General features: G+C 49.8%; 1 protein-coding gene across 1 annotated transcript in view; it reads left to right on the plus strand.

The window, feature by feature from the left end:
- Positions 1 to 12,305, plus strand: part of LSM3 (LSM3 homolog, U6 small nuclear RNA and mRNA degradation associated) — a 110,494-nt gene extending 98,189 nt beyond the window's left edge. The window contains exons 4-5 of the mRNA XM_082637522.1: positions 11,210 to 11,289; positions 12,156 to 12,305. Coding sequence (XP_082493648.1) covers positions 11,210 to 11,289; positions 12,156 to 12,210 — 135 coding nt within the window. The 3' untranslated portion in view covers positions 12,211 to 12,305. The remainder of the gene's footprint in view (positions 1 to 11,209; positions 11,290 to 12,155) is intronic.
- The last annotated feature ends 11,526 nt before the right edge of the window (positions 12,306 to 23,831 follow it).

Raw genomic sequence — 23,831 nt, forward strand, 5'->3', positions numbered from 1 at the left:
GGCCACGTGCGGCCCCGCGTGCTCCCAGCCCCTGCCTCCCCGCTCCCGGCCGCTGCCAGCTCCTGGGCAGGAGCAGATGCGAGCAGATGCTTGCAGATGCGCCCCGCGGGGAGAGCCGCATCTGGGCTGGAGGAGGGGGAGCTTGACCTGGTCAAGGGACCTCTATTCCGGGAACCTCCCTTTCCCAGTGTAGGCACGTGAGTGCGTCCTTCCTGGAGGAGACTGTGCTGGCTTATTGAGCTTTTCCAGGGCTAAGAAGATGACAACAACAACAGCGATGGTGAAACAGTAATAGTAAAAATGCCAGACATTTACTGAGTGCTCACTCTGTGCCAGGCACCCTTCCAAACACTCTGCTCATAGAATCCCCCCAGCAACCCTGTGATGTCAGCCCTTTTACTGTCCCCATTTTACAGATAAGGAAATGAAGGCAGAGCAAGGGGCTCATGTGATGATTACTATTACTGCTCATAATCATGAAGCAATGGCTAGCAGTGATCCTGATGGGGCTATGGCTTACTGAGGCCTTGCTCTGTATAAGCAGTCCACATGCAGGGTTATGCTAAAGCCCTACATCCCTTCTGTGGAGGGTATTTATATCATCCCCATTTCACAGATGAAGACTGAGCCTCAGTGGTGTGAAGTCACTTGCCTGTGAAGACACAAGCTGGTCAGGTGGCAGAGACGGGACGCGAACCCATGACTGAACGAACTCCCAGACATGATTGCTACTGGCCATTCCTGGAGGGGTCTCTCACCTGTGATGAGGCATCTCCTCACCCATCCCTGTCCCTAAATCGGGTAGGACAGTTATGGTCTGTGACCACAGGGTGATCATTCTGGCTCCAAGGCTATGCCAGGGAAGTGGCTGCTTTGCCCAAGGGCTCACAGCTGGGCAGCGGACAAGAGGAATGTTAAGTGGGGCTCAGGACCAGCCCCCCACCACTTGCATGGTGTCCTGAACCTGCTTCCTGCCTCTGGGCTCAGATGAAGGAGCCCAAAAAAGCCACTTCTTGTAAATGTGCTTCTCTTGTAGATTCAGGCTGGTCAGCCTGCTGAAGACACCTGTCTTCCCTCCCTACCAGGTGCCTGGCAGTCTTGCCATCTCCCCTATATCTGCTGGCCCGACCCTTCATGAACTGTGGAGGCCTGACTAGGAGGCTCCCAGGGAGGCCTGCTACACTTCTGAGGGTTTGACACCTTGCCCATTTGTCCGAAGTCTCCGAGTCCTGGCCCCAGCCCACCTGAAAACCCCCGCTTCACTCCCATGCCACACAGACCCTCAGCCCCAGTCCTAGCCTAGAAAGCCCCCAGGGCTTGTCAGAAAACTGGATCATCAGAATCTGTTGGGACAGATGGGGGTGTCACGCAAAGTCACACAGCAACTGAGAGGCTGAGGCTGCTGTCTGCCGCCTGGAAGGGGGTGGATGGGAGGCTCCTGCCTCCTAACCCTGAAGCTGGCTGTGAGGCCCTGCAGTGCTGTGCAGCCTCCCGTGTGCCTGATATCAGCTGTGTGGCTCTCTCTGACCCGCAGTGCTGGGCTGCTGGGACACGAGTTGAGGATCAGCCTGGGGGTCAGCTGGGGCCCTTAGGCACTGGCCCGGGACTGGCTGGCTGGGGTCCTCTGCACTCAGATATCTTCCCCCATCCACTACTGTGGCCTTTACCTGAGACTCAGAGGTCCCAAGGATAGTGTTGGAGTTGGGATTCAAGCCCACTGCTCTCTGACTGGGCCACCATCTCTGCAGTTTGAAAAGTGGGAGGCATCTTGGTGTGTGAGAAATTCCTCTCTTGCATCCCGACCCTGGGGATAGAGACTCCGAGCCAGCATGGGAAGGGCCTGAGGAGACAGCTCGCCTGGGCCCCCAGAGGTGGAGTGTGAGTCCTCAGCAGCCTGCAGTGTGGCCCCTGCTTGTCTCAGGCATGGTTCCTAGAAGACCCAGGAGCCTGAGCCTGGGAGGGCACAGAGTGATCGTCCCATCTATTTAGCCAGTGTCCACAGGACATATGTCAGCAGAAAGTCCACGCTGTCTTATAGGAATGCACTGTCACATTCTGAACACTCAAGCATGCACACCCTTCTCACCCTAGAGAGAGCTAGATCTCTCTCCCCACCCTTAGCCCATTTCAGCCTCACATCAAGGCTGCCTCCTCCAGTTGCCTATGCTGTGCACTGCACAATGCCAAGGGGCCCCAGTCACATGGACAGTGATGTGAATGGCACCCACGGAGTTGGCTAACACAATGGCCCTGCTCACAGTGACCTGGGAGTGAGCCAGGGAGATTTGTCCCATTCTGTTGCTGGTGGAAACTGATGCTCAGAGATAGCCAATGACCTACCCTTGGGTCAAAGAGTGAGTCAGTGGTTGGAACAAAATCTATGTCATCCTTTGTCTCCCTTCCCCCAGGCATTTTAAATAGAATTATTTCTTTCTAAAACTTAAATTTACTTTTTTGTTGTTTTTTTAGAGTCCTCCTTTTTTTATACATATATATATATATACTTTTAGTTGACATATAGTTGATTTACAATGCTGTGCCAATCTCTGCTGTACAGCAAAGTGACTCAGTTTTACCCATATATACATTCTTTTTGAAATATTCTTTTCCATTATGGTTTATCCCAAGAGATTGGATATAGTTCCCTATGCTATACAGTAGGACCTTGCTGTTTATCCATTGTAAATGTAATAGTTCACTAGATTTGCTTTAAAAACAAATCATTTTAAAACTTCTATCTATTTTGGAAGAGGAGCCATATTCATGTGACAAGAATCATAAGGGTATGAAAGGATGTGAAGAGAAAGCTGCTCCCTCCTCACCCCTGACCCTTGGGCAGCCACTGCTGCTGTCTTGTGTACCTTCCAGAGAGAGTTTATACACCCTTCACATGAATGGGCACATACTCACTGCTTTCACTGCATATGTCCTGCAGTTTAGCAGAACATTTCAGGCTGTCTGCTTCTTGTTTTACGGTGAACAGAATTCCATTATATGGAGCCCTGGATGGCTATTGAAGCAGGAACCACTGGTGTTCACTTAGGGGGTTTTGGACCTCTCAGTACAGCAAACAGTGTTAGATGACACCCCCAGCGCCCTCTTCTCTGCACATGTATCATTTCATGAGTCTGAAGAAACACCTGAAGGATAACTTCTTTTAAGTCAAAATGTTTCATTTTTGAAACAAAAATAAAACATCATGAAAGGACACATGCTAAATACAAGAGAAGATCCGAATTGCCCATCCCTATCGCTTCTACTCCCTGAAGGAGACCAATGTTTCACATGATTTCACAGCTTGCTTATGTGGCTTAATAGATGTGGTTGATTGCAGAAATGGCTACAGTCCTTCACACAACCCTGTCTCTGTGCACTCTCTCGTGCTTTTGCAGCTCCTCCCATCAAGAGGCAGAGTCTAGTTCTCCCTGCCTTGAACCTGGGCTTGCCCAGATGCCTTGTGTTGGCCAGAAGAATGTGGTGGAAGAGATGGTGTGCCAGTTCCGAGCTAGGCCTCAAGAAGCTTTGCATGCTTCTGCTAACTCTTCTGGAGCCTTGCTGACCCATGGGAATAAGCCTAGGCCAGCCTGCTGGAGGATGAGAGACACGTGAGCAGAGATGTCAGCTCAGTTGCCCCAGTCAAGGCCCCAGAGAGTGGAGAGCCCAGCCATGACCAGCAAAGCCGCCTACCCAACCCACACCTGGCCTCAGGTGTGTGTAGGAGCCCAGAGAACTGCCCAGAGCAGCCCAACCTGATTGCTGACCCTCAGGTTCTCAGAACCATTAGCTAAATTTGTAGTGGTTTTTAGCCACAGAGTTTTGGAGGATCTGTTTTGCAGCTTGGTCGTTGTAATAGGTTACTGATACAATGTATCTTGGAGATACTTCCCCTACAGGTATCTGAATCAACCTCATCTTTCTCATAGCTACAGAGTATTCCATTTTTGTGGCGGTGCCATGGTTTATTTTTCCAGCGTCTTCTTGGTGGACCTTTGGGTTGTTTCTTTGCTCCTGTGCTTCTGTCTCTTCATCTGTAAAATGAGACTGACAACCCTGCCTTGAAATTAATTTTTGAAAGTTGGCATTATTTGGTGTAGAATGGCTGACACTTAGAAAGTGCCCAGCACGTGTTTTCTTTTCCTCCTTCCTGTGGGACAACTTCCACTCAGACAGAAATAGCAAACAGGTTGGTCTCAATGCCCATTGTCTGGTGGGTGCTCCCAAGAGCTTGTTCTGAGCAGGACTGTGAGCCTGTATCTGAGTCAAGGGCAAACACTGCCATGATTGATTACTGATGCCTGCCATGTGCACCAGGGAGGATTGGTGAGAGGGACATGTGCTGTTCTTCATACGTGTCTCCATCTGAGCCTAAGAGACCCTCACTCCCATTCACTCAGAGACTCTGAGAATCCATATGACCTTCAAGACCTAAGAGGAGGGCACTGGGAGGATTTGGACCCAACTTGCTATGTGACCCAGGACAATAGGCCCTTTCCTCCTGTACTTCAGTCTCCCTGTTTGTCAAGAAGCAAGTTGATGGCAAAGCTGGGACTCAACCACAGGTCACCTGACTCCCACCCTGTCCTCAGTTACTGGAGCCTGGACCCTCACATGGTGGTCTGGCCTGGGGTGGTTACAGCTGGGAGTGTGCCCCGCCCATGCTATGTGTCCCCAGAACCTCCTGAATATCCAATAGGTTTTGGCTGTGGTCTCCACAGGACACGTTAACCTGGGAGGCCATCTGCTGGGGATGGCAGCCAGGTTGCAGACTCTCAGGAGGACTGGTCCCCTTCGCATTATACTCACCCTGATGTATAGCCCTCTGTGGGCAGGGGAGGTGCCAGCTTTTTGTGGTGAGAGTCTCCTATTAGACTGTCCACCTTGAGCAGTCCTGAGCTTATTTATATTTATGTATTACTTTTTCCAAAAATACCTACAAGTGGGGCTTCCCTGGTGGCGCAGTGGTTGAGAGTCCGCCTGCCGATGCAGGGGACACGGGTTCGTGCCCCGATCCCGGAAGATCCCACATGCCGCGGAGCGGCTGGGCCCGCAAGCCATGGCCGCGGAGCCTGTGTGTCCGGAGCCTGTGCTCCGCAACGGGAGAGGCCACAGCAGTGAGAGGCCCGCGTACAGCAAAAAAAAAAAAAAAAAAAAAAAAAAAAAAAATACCTACAAGTAAAATTTATTTTAAATTCCCCAAGAAGGTTAAAAAAAGAAAGAAAGAATAGTATAGGATAGCAGGATAAAATAATTTATATATCATGAGAGAAGGTTGAGAAAAAGACATCCCTTCTCCACTTTCTCACTTACTTCCCTGCCCCCATCTCCTGACTCAGAGCTGGGAAGGGCAGATGAGTGGTATTCATGCCTCTGCTTCTCCTTCCCTTTCCCTCAGCAGACATTGCTAATCAATTAGAGGATTTTTCCTCATTGAGTCTAAACACAACCTCAGGATCCTTCTCAACACAGTTGTCCAGATAGCCATCCTCCACACAGCAAAGTTAAAAGCTATTTCATCTGTGGTTTAGAGTTACACCCTTCCTAAGGATAAAAGTATCTGCGGGAGAGAAAAAATGAGTGCCCTGCCCCTCAGAAAAAGTATATGAGGGAGAGGGCTGAGGCTTTAGTGGTAGAATTTCTAGCATCAGCCTACGGTTGGGCTAGAATTTAGGATTAGGAGAGAGAGGCATGATTTAACTGTGGAATGTCTGTGCTTCCAGAGATATGATATTTCTCTCTCTCTCCCTCTCTCATCTTTTTTTTTCTTTTCACACATGTTCTTCTGCCTCAGTCTTTCTAACAGCTTCCTTGTCCTCATTTAGACCTGGAAGTATCCTTAGAAATCAACTTGACCAACCCTGTCCTACAGCCCTAGTGGTAGATGGAGATTCTGCAGGGCAGAGACTTCACCACACACATTTTACCACACTGGTTTAATGCTGTCTAGAAATAATTCCTCCTCCTCCTCCTCCTCTTCATCATCATCATCATCATGACTTCCCCACAGGCTCTGCCTGCCTTTCCCGGGGTCACCTCACTGGAGAAAAAAATTCCTGGGAGTTGTACATTCCATGTAGGGAATGGTGGTGGGAACCAAGCAGACAAGAGCTCCTTGAAATCTGACTCAGAGCTCTCAAGTCCAACCCCTCCCCGCCTCTCATGGCAGCATCCTTAGCAAAGTCACAGCACCTCCATCCCCCCAGGCCCGACCACTTCTGCCCACGGCAGGGCCAAATGCAGGGACCTCAGGGCTCTGCAGAGGTGAGGTGGGGAAGGTAGGGCTCAAGGCTTAGAGGAAGCCGTATGCCTGCTCAATTTGTGTGCTGGAGAGGAGAGGTCTTTCCAAGGGTGTCTTTGGGAGAAGAGTTATAAGATGGCCAGTGGACACTGCCCCTCATCACTTCCTACCTGCTCTGCTTGGTCTTTTGTTCAGTTGGCACCCTTTTATCGAGCACATGCTACAAGCAGGCACTACTCTAGGGGCCAGGGTTACAGCCATGAGCAAAACTAACACATTCTCTGCAAGTTACGTGCTGAATGGATGAGACAGAAAACAAGCATATGAACCCATGAGTATATAATATGTCAGGAAGTGACAAGTGTTCAGAAAAAAAATAGAGCAAGATAAAGAGACGAGGTGATGGAGAGCAGGGATGGCCGAGGAAGGCCCATTGGGGCGGGACGCTTGAGCAGACACTGGAACAGTAACAAGGAGCAGAGATCGGGGGAAGAGGTGGAAAGGATGGTCCAGGCGGAGGCACAGCAGGGACAGAGGGAGAGAGGCAGGACGCAGCCTGGTCTATGCAGAGGACCACAGACGCTGGCCTCACCAAGAGCCCCCATGACTTCATCCACACGCCACCTGCACTGTTTTGACCTCATGATTTTCTCCCAAGAACTCACTTATGTTTTTAAATGAATAAATTTATTTCAAAGGGAAACTTCGTGGTGTTATGTCAACTAGAAAGTGAGCATCACTTTGCTGGAAAAAGAGAGGTGACTGGAAGTCAAGATGCTGAGACAAAGGGAAGCTACTAACTTCCAGCTGGAGGCTGCTGCCTGCTGGGGCTCGAGCCAGACCTGCCCTCTCCTCCACTGAAATAGTTCCACGATTGTCCGAGAGGGGTTAGAGACACGGCAGACCAAATAGAGACTTAGCCTTGCTGCGGTCTGGCATGCTGGGGGAGCCGGGCTATGGGATCCAGTGTCTCCATGGGAACCAGCATCATTTTATACACCCCAAACTCTGTGGGACCCTGAGTCTGGCCGGGTCAGGCTCAGGGGGTTCTGGGGAGGCCGGCTGAGGAATGTGGGCTTTCCCACAGGGCAGAGTTGCAAGCAAGGGTGTGACGTGGTGCATTGTTGTTCAGGTTTTGGTCGGACAGTGCCTAAGGGTCACCTTCTCACGTGGGGATACCTAGGATTGTCTTTCTTCCCTGGAGTCCACGTAGATGAATTGATCCCTCACCTTCCTGGGGAGTGTGGTCTGTGTCCACAGGGAGAAGGCATTCTCTAAACCTGGAAAACTGCCTACGGTGGGAGCGGCAGAGCTGGGGTCAGGAGGTGGGGTTCTTCGGACAGCTCTCAGAGTTAGGGCACCACACGGCTCTCAAAGCCCCCGGGCACGTGTGCAAATTGAAGGACTTCTGAGTTGTCCAAACGCTAGAGATGGTGAAAGGAATGCAATGGATTTGGGAAACTAGAGTTCCAACAAGTGGCTTTGTTCTAGTTTCCCCTGCCTCCCTCCCTTCCTTCCTTCCTTCCTCCCTGTCTCCTTCCCTTTCTCCGTCTTCAATCTCTTTCTCTCTCTCTCTTTCCCTCTCCTCCTTTCTTTTATTTTTTTTAAAGTATTTATTTATTTTGGCTGCACCGGGTCTTATTTGCAGCATGCAGGATCTTTAGTTGCAGCATGCGGACTTCTTAGTTGCGGCATGCAGCCTTCTTAGTTGCGGCATGCAAACTCTTAGTTGTGGCACACATGCGGGATCTAGTTCCCCGACCAGGGATGCAACCCATGGCCCCTGCATTGGGAGCACGGAGCCTTATCCACTGGACCATCAGAGAAGTCCTTCCTTTTCTTTTATTTGAATACAGGCCATATTTAACAATGTTTCATGACCTAAAACATTTCTTTGGGTAGAGGTTTTCTGGAGTACGTGTCTTTCCCATTTTATGGATAGGTCAGTAGAGGCATAGTGAGGTTGACATAGCTCCATGGATACTCAGGGGTGAACTGGATCTCACATATTTGGAATCTCTGTCTCATACCAGTTAAGAGACTGTTGGAATAATCCAGGAGAGATGGTGGTACCTTGGACGTGGAGGTCACTGGGGAAGAGGAGAGAAGTGGTCAGATACTGGATACGATCTGGCCTAGAGGGGTCAAAGGTGACTCCAAGATTTTGACCTAAATGAAGGAAGAGTAGACTTGGGGTCGGGTTACTGAGGACAAGTAAGGTTTGGGATGCCCACTAGACAAGGCAGGGAGATGTCCTGAAGGCAGCTGGACACACAGGTCTGGAGCGGGGGTGGTGGTGGTAGGAGATGCACACTTGGGGTGATCGCCATGTAGACTCAGGAGGCCACCAAGAGGTGCACGTGGACAGAAGAGCAAAGGACCGTGGACTGAGCGCCAGGGCTCCTGACAAGTGGAGGAGCAGAGAGGAAATCAACAAATAGGGGGAGAGGAGCGATCCTAGAGCTGAAGGGAAGAGCTGGGGGACTGCTGGGGCGGAGCTGCTCTGAGAGACAGGGAGCAGGGAGAGGGGGCTGCAAAGGAGGGGGGTCCCATCCCAGGGAGCCTGGAGCACCTGGAGGGGAGCACGCAGCCCCCAGAGGCTTGTAAAGGCTTAAACATCGGATTCCTCTGGTACTCAGACCTCAGCGTTTTGCTGTAAATGCTTCTCCTACTCCCTCCCCCACAAATGTACACCTTTCTTTTTGAATAAATTTATTTGTCTATTTATTATTTATTTTTGGCTGTGTTGGGTCTTTGTTGCTGCGTGCGCTTTCTCTAGTTGTGGTGAGCGGGGGCTATTCTTCGTTGCGGTGCTCAGGATTCTCATTGCGGTGGCTTCTCTTGTTGCGGAGCACGGGCTCTAGGCACGCAGGCTCAGTAGTTGTGGCTCATGGGCTCTAGAGCACAGGCTCAGTAGTTGTGACGCATGGGCTTCGTTGCTCCGCAGCATGTGGGATCTTCCCGGACCAGGGCTCGAACCCGTGTCCCCTGCATTGGTAGGCGGATTTTTAACAACTGAGCCGCCAGGGAAGCCCTGTACACCTTTCTTTAAAATGTTTTTTAACAAGAAAAACAAATGATGATCAACATCTTTCCAAGGGATTAAGTAACTAAAAACCAGCTTTTACTTGATTCGGAAGTTGATATCTTCAACACATCTTTCCAAAAATAACGATAAGCAAAAAAAAAAAAAAAAGTGCCTGAGGTTTTAGCAACAAAACTGACACCTGCATTGGCTTCCAGATTCTAATCAGAACTGAGCAATGGAGTGAAGAAAGGCCTGCTTTCCCAGGGGTGCAGGCCCACCTCAGCAGGTGAATTGGTGGGGTGTCTGGCCTCCTAAGCTGAGCTGGCTTCATGCTCCAGGCTGATGGGCAAAGCGACTGTCTCTAGTTGGTTTCCTGGTTTGGGTTTGCATGGTCTGTGCTTCCCTGCACAGTGGGCAGCCCCCTTCTCCAGAAGACCCCTGATTTGACCACAGGGGTCCAGTCTCAGTGGACTTTGGCTGAGGACTCCTAACAACTCGGACTCTCATTTGAGGCTCTTCCCAGCCTCCCAAGACTCCCGTGTCTTCAGACTCAGCCCTTCTCTGCATGATCTGGTAGTTTCCCACCTCTGAGCTTCCGCAGCTGCTCTTCCCTCCATCTGATATACTCTTACCGCCACCCCTCCCATCCTTGCATATTCAAATTCTCACCATCTTTTAAGACCAAGGTGACCATGGAATCTGACTGACCTACCACAGTCCTGGTTTACACCTGTTGTCCTAATGTAATTTTTAATAACATCCCCTATAGACTCAAAAATATCCTGCTTTATTTATTTATTTATTTATTGTTATTGTTTCTGGCTGCGTTGGGTCTTTGCTGCTGCGCGCAGGCTTTTCTCTGCTTGCAGCGAGTGGGGGCTACTCTTCACTGTGGTGCGCGGGCTTCTCATTTCGGTGGCTTCTCTTGCTGCGGAGCATGGACTGTAGGTGCGCAGGCTTCAGTAGTTGTGGCTCACAGGTTCTAGAGAGCAGGCTCACTAGTTGTGGCGCACGGGCTCAGTAGTTGTGGCTTGTGGGTTGTAGACTGCAGGCTCAGTAGTTGTGGCACACGGGCGTAGTTGCTCCGCGGCATATGGGATCTTCCTGGACCAGGGCTTGAACCGGCGTCCCCTGCATTGGCAGGTGGATTCTTAACCACCGCGCCACCAGGGAAGCCCCAAAATATCCTGATTTAGACAACAGATTCTATAGTCACCTGAAAAGAGGCCCAACTCTAATGCCTCCTCCAGGAAGTCATCCCTGCTTCCCCCAGCAAAGGTCTTCTTTATCCTGAACCTGCAAGCCACGCATTGTGTCCCCCAAAATAAATAAATAAAAATAAAAATAAAATTTTTAAAAGGTATACAATCCAATGGTTTCTTAGCATATTCACAGAGTTATGCAACAATTACCACTATATAACTTTAGATCATTTCGTCACCCCAAAAAGAAACCCAATATCTATTAGCAGTCGCTCCCCATTTCCCCTTCCCCCAGGCAACCACTAATCTGCTTTCTCTATCTGTGGATTTGTCTATTCTGGTTATTTCATACAATATATGGCATTTAATGTCTGACTTCTTTCACTTAGCATAATGTTTCCAAGGTTCACCCATGTTGAGCCTATATCAGTGCTTCATTCCTTTTTATGGCTGAAAAATATTCCATTGCAGGGATAGACCACATTTTCTTTATCCATGCATTCTTTATCCATTCATGTTGATGGGCATTTGGGGTGTTTCTACATTTTGTCTAATGATAGACAAAATAATGACTAATGCTGCTGTGAACATTTGTGCACAAGTTTTTGCACTGACATATATTTTCGATTCTCTTGGATAAGTAACTCTTTTTTAGTTAAAAGACAATGCCTGCACGCGGTGAACAAAACTGCCAGCTGCAAAAAAAATGTTTACAACTAAAAGCCAGACTCTTTCTCTCCCTAGGTGGACTCTCCCTCCCTGGAGACCACCCGTTTGTTTCGTTCCTGTCCTCCCAGAGATATTTTCTGCACATACACACTCAGGTAAGTGAACGTTTCTTTTCTCCGGCATGAATGCCCCCAGTGGTTCTATCTCTTGTTCTTCTTGCCTGCCAATACCTCTGGATCCTTCTGCATTGGTGTGCAGGGCTGCACTCCATTCTGTTTGTTTATTTATTTATTTTATTTATTTATTTTTGGCTTCATTGGGTCTTCATTGCTGCGCGTGGGCTTTCTCTAGTTGCGGGGAGCGGGGGCTACTCTTCGTTGTGGTGCACGGGCTTCTCATTGCAGTGGCTTCTTTTGTTGCAGAGCATGGGTTTTAGACACATGGGCTTCAGTAGTTGTGGCATGCGGCATGCGGACTCAGTAGTTGTGGCTTGCGGGCTGTAGAGCGCAGGCTCAGTAGTTGTGGCTCACAGGCTTAGTTGCTCCGCAGCATGTGGGATCTTCCTGGACCAGGGCTCGAACTCGTGTCCCCTGCATTGGCAGGTGGATTCGTAATCACTGCGTCACCAGGGAAGTCCTGCACGCCACTCTTATAGCGCCTGCCTCGCTGAATTGTTTGGACATACCCTTTGTTATTAAAGCCATTTGAAGGTCATTTAGGCTGCTCTTGATCTTTGTCACTGCAAGCATGCCGCCCTGAACTTGCTTGTGTACCCATGCAAAATTTCCTGGGGGTAGACCAGAAGGCCCAGAGGTAGACTTGCTGGGACATAGAATGTGAGCTTCTTTTGGTTTGAATAAGGAGATGGTCCTGAGTTTCTTGATTTTGGGGCTGAGTCTTATTCACTCTCCTGCCCCACAAAGACCCATGCAAAGCACAGACATGTGCCCAGTGGGGAGATGGGCGGAGCTTGCCCTGGACCCGTTTCTTCCCTTGAACTTGTGTGTTTTGAGCCCCACAGGGCCGGCGGGAAGACATGCTGGATGGTAACTGCTAAGTCATCAGCCAGTTGGTGACCTCGAGTAGCTGTTTCAGCCCACCTACAGAAACTGTAGATCCTTTGCCAAACCGTTGCCATAAATGTTAGGAACCAAGCTCAGTTATTCTCTTAAAAATAGTAACTTTCAAGAAGATGGAAGTCTTCAACTTTAAAACCAGCCAGATTAATAAAAATAGTCTTTCTGAATTATGAACTTGGTATCATGGTATAAAGAGCCTTTTTTTTTAAAATCTTGCTGACTCAAAGATAGGCTTTGAAAACAAGCCTCGTTGACTTTGCGCCCCTTTGTCTGCCAGTTCTACAAAGGTTTTATTGCAAATCAATTTTATTGTACGGTGTACCTTAAAAGTTGACAATCGAGTAAGTCAGCTCTATCCCAACCCTGACCCTAAATTAGCCAGGTGACCTTGAAACTGTTCCTTATCTTCGCTAGGTGGCAGTTTGCTAACAACAAAGGGAGGGGTTAGATAAGACTGAGACTTTGGGATTTTACACTTGGAGATCCAGCTAATTTCTGTCCTTTGATAGCTGTCAGGTGCCCACAGGTGGATGTGAAACCTTACCCGCAGATGAGGGGTTAATGTCAGATTGACTGTCTAAAGCTTGTTGGAACTTGAAGTGCAAACAAAGGGTTAATGGCACATTTAACCATTAAAATGGGCCCTTTCGGGGCCTTGTTTGCCTAGCTAAACTACTAGCCTGTGTAGGGACCTTTGGCAGAGGTTTCTGGGTGGACATGGGGCTCGGGAGTAGCCCAGGGAGTGCAGATGAATTAGCATCTCTTCCCTGGCTCATTACCGGAGGATAAAGGCGCCTCCCGCAGCTCCCAGCAGGTTGGGAGCAGGAAGTTGGGTGGTTTGGACAGCAGGAATCTGGCTCCACAAAGGCTACTGAAAAGCCTTTGTTCCAGGGCTTAACTGGGCCCCTTTCGTGGGCAGCTCACATCTCCACTGGAGCCAAGGTCCTCACCCAAACACTGATAAACAGCGCGGTCGGTGCCAGAATAAGCTTCGTGACACTCCCCTGCCAGCCAGTCACTCCCCTGCTCAAGAACTGTCAATGACTCCCCATTGCCCACCCACTCTCTGCTGGGCGCTCCAAGTTGACTGCAGTCCAGCCTAATTACCTGGCTGACCTTAACGCCCACTACTTCTCGGAGTTTCATTTTAACCAGCGTGTGTCCAGCATCCAGTCTGGGCCAGGCACTGTGCTAAGTGTTGTACAAGCATCTCGTTTCATCTTGATGAGTGTTCTTAAAGAAGGTCTTAGTGGGAATTCCCTGGCGGTCCAGTGGTTAGGACTCTGCGCTTCCGCTCCTGGGGGCACAGGTTCGATCCCTGGTCGGGGAGCTAAGATCCCACAAGCCACGCGGCAAAAAAAAAAAGGAATGCCTTAAACCCAAGGTGCAGAAGTGGAAACAAGGTCCAGAGCAGCTAGAGCAGCCTGCCTAATGCCACACAGCCAGGAAGCAAAGAGCCAGTGCAATCTCCAGTCCTGACTCTCCCTCGCTGCCCGAGGTACTGAGCACCATGTGGGCAGGGCAGTCATGGAGGGGGTGATGCCGAGTGGTGAGAGGGAGCAAGCTAGGCAATGAGGCTGGAAGAACATTCCAGACAGGGGGAACAGCAAAGACAAAGGCCTTTCTCTCTCTGGGCCTCAGTTTTCTCATAGGTCAACAATGTGTTTGTGTGTGTGTGTGTTGCAGGAAAGGGGACCCTTTCCGGGGCCCTAGAGTGGGGTCTTGTCTATCACTCGGAAGTGAATTGTCCAAGGAGACACACGTGCTGACAAAGCAAGAGACTTTATGGGGAAGGGGCGCCCGGGCGGAGAGCAGCAGGGTGAGGGAATCCAGGAGAACTGCCCTGCCACGTGGCTCGCAGTCAGGTTTTATGGTAATGGTTAGTTTCCGGGTTGTCTCTGGCCAATCATTCTGACTCAGGGTCCTTGCTGGTGGCACATGCATCACTCAGCCAAGATGGATTCCAGCACAAAGGACTCTGGGAGGTTGGTTGGTAGGACATATGGACTTATGTCTCCTCTCTCCTTTTGAGCTTTCCCAAATTCTTCTGGTTGGTGGTAGCTTGTTAGTTCTGCGTTCCTTACCAGGACTTTCAGTTGTAAGATAACTCATGCAAGTGGTTACTATTGTGCCTGGTCAGGGTGGGTGGTTTTGGTCAGTGGTTCCCCTAATGTGTGCGTGTGTGTGTGTGTGTGTGTGTGTGTGGTGTGTAGATGGAAGGTGTTGCCTTCTGGTTCTCTGATTGGACTTGCACCCTAAAGCACCCTGGATTTCTCTGAATCTCCCCGCAGAATCAGAGGGGGAGTGGTGGGTGCCTCTTTAAATTTCTGCCCTGGATCCCTCGCTTGTCTCACCTCCAGCCCCATCAGACTGCTGGCTGCACTCCCCATGCAACCTGATTCAGGGAATCAGCAAACAGACTGGCTGAGACGGCTGAGCTTGGGGTGGGGGTGGGGGTGGGAAGGGGTGGAAATGGGCTTTTCTAGCCACAGGCAGCTGGACCTGAGCAATGGCTGACCCCTTTGGACAGCGCACTGTCTCCACTACTCCTTCTGCCTTGTAAATCTGGTCGGTCTTACTTATTCTTGTCCTCTGCAAGGCCCCTGTAGCAACTTGAGTCTGCGACTCCCGGGCAGCATGTTGCACAAGGCTGGTGAAGACCCATGACTCAATTTCTGGTCTACTTAACATCTTCGGCAGCCATGTGACATCTCATTTGCTGCTTTTTTTTCTTGCTTCCTCCTTGCTTTCTCCCTCCATCACCTCCTGGTCTTTCCCTGTACACCCTCTCCCCTCAGTCCCTAGCAAATCTCCCTCCCATCCCCCCTTATTTCTCTATCACATCATGTCTAAATCTGCTTTGACATAAGAAGTCTATCAGGGGCTAGGGAGGGCTTCAGAAAGGTGGTAACACTTGAGCAGGGCTTTGAGGGGTGAACAGGAGTTTGTCAGGCAGAGAAGGAGCAGAAGACTAGCACGCTTAAGCACTGGGCTGGACTCTCACTGGCAAAGGCTGAATCCTTGCTTCTCCACTCTCCAACTCAGTGATCCAGATTGATACATCATGTCATCCAGCCTCAGTTACCTCATTAGCACAATAGAATTTCTCTAGCACCTGCTAAAGTCCTGAGCTCAGCCTTTAGTGAGACGATTTCTCGGTGCAGGCCTGGTGCCTGATTTACAGAAAGCACTCAGTAGATACCTGTTGAATAAATGAATGAATGGATATGCCAGGCAGAGGGGATGGCATCAGGAAAGGTCTGGAGGTGAGACCATGCACAGCATGTTTGGGGAATTGTCTCTGGGTTGGAACCCGTGGCAGAGCCTGATCTTACTAGCGTGTGAGAGTCCATGTACATGTCTCTTTCCAACTCTGCATTCAGTGATGTCACCCAGTAGCTTGGAATCCACCAGTGGACGTCTTTGCACCACGGAAATTGGCAAACACTGGAGGTCAGCGCTTTCTTCCTTCCAGGGAGCCAGTTTACCAGCCCACCAGCCCTTGCAGCTGCTAAGATGGTTACAGTTAGATTCCAAGGGACCTTGGGCAGCAGGGCCTGGTGATAGTCTGTTCTCTCTGTTCGCTGAAGGATTCAGAAAGACAGTTAGTTCAACACTACCTGACCTGAGAAAGATGAAACAAGCCCAGAATTTGAGTTCCTAAAAAATCCCAAACATATTCTATTCTTTCGCATAACTCCAAAATTTAAAAAAAAGATCCTCAGCTTAATTAGAAAAAATAAAGACCATTTATTTCTACTGAATTAGCAAAACTTGAATTAGAAAATCACTTAATTTCCCATGTTGAAAAATCAGAGATTTTTATTTATGAGAAACGGAGTGTGGGGAGCCCCATGTGAGAAGACAGCAACAGCCAGTCCAGTCCGTACATGATTTTGCAGGAAAGGGCGTTGGCCTTTATCTTGATAGCAATGGGAAATCACTGGAGGGTTTGAAGCCAACAAATGATATGATCAGATCTGGTCTTGGAAAAGATCCTTCCCACCGCCCTGTGAAGAGCCTGGAGGGGGCCAACATGGATGCAGGGAGCCCAGGCAAGAGATGAAGGGGTGTGGATAAGCATATTTCTGGAGAGTCAAGGTTATGTGTTCACCTTACTTCCTGTTCCTCCTGGGCACTCAGCTGGACTACACTTCCCAGCACCCTCTGCAGTCCAGAGGGACCATGTGATTTACTTGTAGCCAGTAGAATGTGGCAGGAAGTGATGTAGGCCACTTCCCACCCGGCCATAAAACTCCCATACAATCCTTCAGGTTGTTTCTCTTCACCTCACACCTCATGCCAAGGCTCTGGGAAGGACTCCAAGGCCCAGGGGATGACAGAACCACGAGCTGGAAGGAGCCTGGGTTGCTGAATGGCTGTGTGGAGCGGAGCCCCCTTCATCGGACCGTGCTAAGCCATGAAATCTGGGCTGTTTGTTACAGCAGCTGACCTGACCCCATGTAGGGGGATGGAAGCAGAGACAGGTGTGCAGAGCTGAGAGCTCTTCAGGGGTAAAATCCTGGGACCTGTGATAGATAAGGAGTGAGGGAAGAGGAGGCTCTGCCGAACATGCCCAACCTTTGTACTCAGTGGAGGTGCCTTTTACTGAGAACACTGTGGGGAGACCATCTCTCTGAGTGATGGTCACTCACTGAGTGCAGATGTCAAGGGGTGCTTCTCTTGGGCTGTACAACCCAAGACAGTCCAACAGCTCCTCCGGGAGCACATCCTGGTGGTGAAGGTCACCTGCTGTTTACGGAGAGAGAGTACAAGGAGTCATCGTGCTGCCCTTGACCAGAACCTGCCCATGATGGTTGGGGGTTACTGACTGCTTGCCTCCCAGGCCAGCACACAGCACTCCATGTCTTTGGACCCCAAGCTGTAGCAAGGCTAATGTTAGGGTATAATTTATTTCTCTTTCAACAATATTTCCTGAGTATCTACTATAATAGTAATGTTAAAACTACTACTTATTGAGCACTTATCATGTTCCAGATCCTATGCCAAGCACTTTATTACATGACTTCATTTAATCTTCAGTCAACAGAGATGAGAACTGTTAGTGGTCCCATTTGACAGGTGAGGAAACTGAGGCTCCCAGAGCTGAGCCTGGCCCCCTCCTGTGTTCTCCTAGTGATGCCCCTCCAGTCCTTCACAGTTCTTGCTCCTCCCAGTTGGGAAGTGACTGCTTTCTGCCACCTGACACACTGGCACATCCTGGAGCCCCCTTCCTTTGTCTTCAGGAAACCAGGGGCCAAGACACCATATTTCATTTCCCTCCCCAAGAGGGACCGTTGCTATGCCAGGTCCCAGGGCCCAGATTAGTAGCCCAACCATTGTTGGCATGGTAACGTGATCACATGACCCAAATCATGGCCCCTGATGGGCACAGGCTCCCAGGCAGATGCTGCCTTTAGAAGGGGGCCATGGACCTGGCTTCTAGACTAGCTCCTGGGCTAATTTGAAAACCCATTGGAACCAGCTCAGTCCAAAAAGTAGAGTTTAAGGCAATCACAGAATCCACAGGGTCGGGGGGAGGTTGAACCAAAACCTAGAATCAGGCACCCAGTTGCCACTCTAACTCTCTGTGCATCACGCATCTCTGCTTGAGGACTGTCACAGGGCAGAGGTGGGCAGTTGTCCACCCAGCGTCCCTTCTCATTTAAAAGAGCCCTTATTTGGTTCAGCAATATGCTCAGCTAAATGTTCTTTCTCAGCTTCCTTTGCTGCAGCCATGAGACAAAGTTTTGGTCAGTGAGACATAAGCAGACATCTGCTGTGGGTTCTGGAAAAGTTTCTGGGTTTTTTGATAAAAGGCATAAAATACAGCTGGCCTAGCCTTCCTCCCCTTCATCCTTACTTGAGTGCAGATATGATGCCTGGAGCTGTAGCAACCATCTTACAGCCAGGAGGGAAAGGCAAGAAAATCACAAAATTCCAGCCGTAATCCCACTGAGTGACTGAACCAATGCCTGTGGTCACCTCCCTCTAGATTTCTTATTACATGAGAAAAGTATAACTTTATTTATCAAGCCAGATTTGTTTTGACTCTGCAAGTGAAAGCTGTCCTAATGGAGACAATTGTCACTTTCACTACAGCTGCATAGGTGGAAACATAATTGCCCCAGCCCCTGAGTTTCACATTTTAGAGCATCTGAACTCAACTTTCTGGGTCCCAAATTCAAAAAAACATTCCTGAGTTGGGACTCATTGGCCCAATTTTGATTGCTTATGCCTGGGCCAATCATGGGTGACCAGGGAGGGCAGGCTCTGATTGGTCCAGTTAGTGCCAACCCCTAGACCAATACACCCCTGCCAGCACAGCATTGGGATGGGTGCCATTTGGCATGACAGTAAGAAAGCATCTGGGGCAGACTGACCTATCAGTATCTGTTCCAGTCACTCAGCCAAGGGCACTGACAGGGGATCTCCACTCACCCCCTCGGGCTTCCATTCATTCCACCCTGTTTATAAGGCATTTACCGTGTGTGCTGCCGATGCAGGCCGCAGGGCAGGATGGGAACCGGGTCCACATTCTGGCCCATTTCCACTGCTAGACCCCAAGGGCAGCCTGGCTCTGTGAAGCCCTTGGACCCAGTTCACATGCTTGGGTTCCAACCTGGTCTCTGCCTCCTACTGGCTGGGGGTGACCATTTCCCACCGGGACAGCCTGCTGAGCCGCGTCCCCTTCCTGGCTGTGTGACCTCGGGGCAGCTGCCTCACTTCTCTGCGTGTGATCCTCCATCTGTAAACTGAGGGGATAATCCTGACCTCTCAGCTTGTTGGGGTAAGAAGATTTATGAGATAACTCTGGGTCACACAGGAGGTGCTCAATCAATCCTAAAAATAAAATTTAACAGCCCCGAGGGAAGGTATGACAAGTCAGAGCTCCCCGAGGCCAGCCGCCCACCTCCCACCCAGAGATTCTGCTGGAGCAGGCAGACAGCAAAAGCAAAGGGGCTCCAGACACCTGCCTCGGGCCTGCGTAAGCCCATGGGATGGGTTGGCGGATGTGGGTCAATGGTGCATGCCAGTCCCCAGAGTGAGGGTGGCAGAAGGCTGTCCCTGTCCATCGGAGGGCTGGCAGCCACCAGGGCCACATCCATGTCTAAGAGAGGCCAAAGGCAGCTCTTGGGTCCTGTCAATGACAGCTGCTGGCCACAGAAGAGAGGCTGACCTCTTTGTCCTCCAGGGTGCTGAGCAGGCTGGGTAGGTGGACAGTGGCTCCAATCCAGGCATTTGGACAACCTTCCCCTGCACTCCGGGCACCTCCTCAGCAACTTGCCAGGCACTGTGTGGGAAACAAAGCTTCCTGCCCGGCAGGCATCTACCCCCACCTCCCTAGGCCAGGACGTCTGCTCTGCCCCTCAGGAGGCTCACTGGCTGATGGGGGTAGAGACCACAGGCCAGATGGAGACAGCTGCCGTTATCAAGGATCTGCTAAGCGCCAGGCCCTGTGACCTGCGCAGTCATGTTCACGTCAGTATTGCTCACCACGACCCTAGGAAAGAAGACCTGCTTTTATCCCCATTTTACAGAAAAGGAAACTGAGGCTCAGAGAGATGAGCTGGCTTGCCCAGGGTCGCACAGTCAGGAAGTGCACAGTCAGGGTTGCACAGTCAGGAAGTGGGAGCCGGGATTCCAGACCAAGCCTGTCCAACCCCAAAGAATGGTCTCTTTCTCCTGCGTGGCAGGCCAGGGAGCAGGCAAAAAGTCAAAGTGGCATCAAGTTGTCATGGGAAGCAACTGGGCTGGGCATCAGAGGACAGCCCCACGTCCCCCTTGTCACCACAGCCTGGCCTGGCTCTCTGCTTGAGCAGCCTGTGCTCCCTTTCCCCAGCCGAGCTCCCCCTCCCCCTCCAGGTCTCCATTTCGATGCCACTTTCTCCGGGAAACCACCCTGGATTTCCCAGGTTGGGACTCCTCCTCTCAGCTCCCACAGCCCCGTTTGGCTGAACCTGTCTGCCTGCCTCAGGAGAATCTAAACTCCAGAGGGCAAGACAATTTCTGTCAAAGCCCCACAGTATCTTCAGGATGTAGCAAGGTGCCTGGCACATGGTAGGCCCTCAGTAAATGTACGTGGACTCTGTGGAGTAAAGGACTCTGATCAGACCCTCTCCCCAGAGAGTATGGACTGTTTTCTGGGGGATAAGGACTGAATCTCTGGACCAAAGGCAACAGGACAGGACAGACCCCAGGGGTCCCAAGGGTCTAAGGACTGCCTGTCAGGACCCTCTCCTCCCCGCAGACTGAGATGTGTCCCCAGAGCCTGGCCCATTGAATTTTTTTCCTGCCAACTCCCTGTGATTCATTCTCAGCCTCAGGCACGCCTGGGCCTACCCAGAGGCCACAGGCCGTCAGTGCTAAGTTTAGTGACTGCAAAATGTCCCCATGAAATTCCAGGCAGAGCCAGGGGGCTGGTGGCACATTCCACAGAGCTTCCTTGGGCCTCCCGCTTAGCGCCCCAGGACCTGAAGGGAAACCAAGTGTCCTTCCAGTAAATAGCCTGGAAGGGCTGTGTCTCCATCTCAGGCCTTGACCCGTGGCCACAGAGCTCAAGGACAGAGGTGTCCTTTCATGTCAGCGGAGCTTAGCGTGGAGGGATGGAAGCCTGGGAGCCCTTGAATGATGTACCACAGGGAGAGGGGCCCTGTCGAGGTTTAGGGCCAACCCCTCCCCTTGGGAATCCTATCGACAGGTTGGACAATCCCCACCTAGGATAAAACTTATTGTCCTAGGGCTGGGGTCCTTCTCCTGTGCCTACCTGGGAGATAGAAGTGTCCCGGCTCTATCCTTTGGGCCTCAGGCCCACCTTTCTCCTGCCCTTCATAGGACAGGACCCCCAGCCCTCTCCCTGCTCTGTAGCCCCTTCCTGATGTTTCCTGTCTGCTCTGTCCCTCTCCCAGAGATGAGCCAAAGACCCCCAAACAAGATTGAACAGGGAAGAAGTTATGAGCTGTACAGGGGAAGGACCCCTTCCTCTCTTCTGAACACAGTAAAAACTGTGTATATACCATGGAGGCAGTGAATGAGATCTTAAGTTACCTTAAATTCTTGACTTGGGTTGAGCTTGTGTCCCATTAAGATCTTCAGATCTCATTCATGTGAACATCATCCCCGGGAAGGCCTCCCCAGCCTGTGTTTAGGCAACTGGTTTCAATCAATTCTCCTCCACCTGTATCTTTCTGAATATGAGACAGCACAACCCCCTCGTCACAAGTCAGAAACCTCGGTCTCATTGCTGGACTGTCAGCTCATCAAGGGTGGGGAAGGGCTATCAGGTCACTACATTCTCCACAGCACTGAGCACAGTGCCTCCGCAGAGGAGGCACTCAGTTGGAGGTTATTTTTGTAATGTAAGTATGCACATACAGAAGAGGATTACAACAGTTGAAAAAATAATAATTTTTTTTTTTTTTTTTTTTTTTTGCGGTACGCGGGCCTCCCACTGTTGTGGCCCCTCCCGTTGCGGAGCACAGGCTCCGGACGCGCAGGCTCAGCGGCCATGGCTCACGGGCCCAGCCGCTCCGCGGCATGTGGGATCTTCCCGGACCGGGGCACAAACCCGTGTCCCCTGCATCGGCAGGTGGACTCAACCACTGCGCCACCAGGGAAGCCCAATAATTTTTAAATAATAAAGCAAGTTATTAAGTCAAATCAATGGGGAAAGGAAAGCACTTTTAACAAATGTGGAAATGGGATATCAGAGTGGAGAAAGAGGAATCTCCACTGCCACCTCACTTCACAGACAAAAGTCAATTTGGAAATAGTAATAATAATAGAGTCAGGAGAAAACTTTGGGAGGTGATGGATATGTACATGGCCTTGATGGTGGTGATGGTTTCATGGGTGTATACTTATCCTCAAACTCATTGAGTTGTATACATTAAAATACGTAGCTTTTTACATGTTAAAAAGCAGTTTGAAATGGATCATAGACCTAAATGTAAAAAGCAGAACCAAGATTCCAGAGGACACAGAGCTGAGTATCTTTGCTACATTAGGAAGGCAAAGGTTTCTTGTTCAGGACACAAACAGCACTGACCTTAAAAGAAAAAACTAAAAATTGGACTTCATCCAAATTTTCTGCTCATTAAAAGACACCATTGACCAAAAAAAAAAAAAAAAAAGACACCATTGACAAACCTAATAGGGGCAAGACAAATACTGGGAAAAAATATTCACTCTGTGTGTGTGTCTGACAAAGGACTTATTCCGAGAACATATAAATAACTAGAAATCAACAGTAACAAGATGAACAATCGAAACAAAAAATGGGATAAGACCTGAACAGATACTACAAAAGAAGACATATTAATGGCCAATAAGCACATAAAGTCGTGGTCAACACCAAGGAAATACAAAATAATAGAATTAAAATTATTACCAGATACCATGATATATACCCACCAGAATGACAAAAAAAAAAATTTTTTTTTTTTGTGGAAACTGACAACACCAAGTGCTGTGAGAGTGTGGAGCAACGGGAACTGTCATCCTCTAATGGAGGAAACAGAAAATGTACAGAAAGTTTGGAGAACAGTCAGGAACTTTCTTATAAGGCAAGGCAACGAAGGAGACTTTTATGTTGCCTTAATCTAAGCAGACATCCAGGGAATGACTGAATCACTCTGCTTCTAGCTATTTACCCAAGAGAAATGAAAACACATGGGTATACAAAGACTTGTACGAGAACGTTTGCAGTGGCTTTCTTCACGTTAGACAAACCTGGGCACGACCCACGTGTCTATCCCCGGGCAAGTGGATGGGTCCGCTGTGCAACATCCATGCAATGGACAGGGCTCAGCAGTTAAAGGCATCAACTGTTGATGACCACATGGGTGACTCTCCAAAGAAGCACACTGAGAGGGAGAAGCCAGACCCAGACGACACGCGTGCTGGGCAAATCCATTTCTGCGCAACTCTAGGACACGCAGAGCAAACCTGTGTGGAGACAAAGCAGAGCAGCAGCTGCCTCTGAGGATGAGGAGGAACTGCAAAGGGCCCAAGGCAAGTTTGCGGGGGGCTGAAAACGTTCCACGTCTTGCTCAAGGGATAATTACAAAGGCAAACACAAATATAAAAATGCGTTGAAGTGAGCACCTCAGTTGCACGCAGTTCGTTCTCCCCTAATTATATTTGTCTTCAACAAAATATATCTTAAAAAGTTTAAAAATTCAGAAATAATTTGTATGGTTCACAAGAATTTAAACTAATGATAGTAGAGCAGGCTGTGCGTGTCTGCCGCCCAGCTTAAGAAATCCAGCGTTATCACTATCTTAGAACCTGCGCATTTTCCTCCCTCCCTCAGAAAAAGCAGGAGCTGAAATTTTGTGTTCATTATTCCTTTTTTTTCCTCTTAATCATACCACCGCTGCCCAATTCTGTTACTGAACACAAGTTCGTGGGCCTGATGTACAGTGAGGCCAAACAAACCGAAACGTCGGAGTTTAGAGCAAAGAAAGGTTTATTGCGGGGCCAACGCAACGAGAACGGACGGCTCGCGCTCAAAAACCCCGAACTCCCTGATGATTTTCAGGGCAAAGTTTTTTTTTTTTTATTAGTTTCTGCTTTATAACAAAGTGAATCAGTCATACATATACATCTGTTCCCAC

This window comes from Mesoplodon mirus (genome assembly GCF_964341445.2).
Source record: "Mesoplodon mirus genome assembly, chromosome: 12".
NCBI classification, from domain to species: domain Eukaryota; kingdom Metazoa; phylum Chordata; class Mammalia; order Artiodactyla; family Ziphiidae; genus Mesoplodon; species Mesoplodon mirus.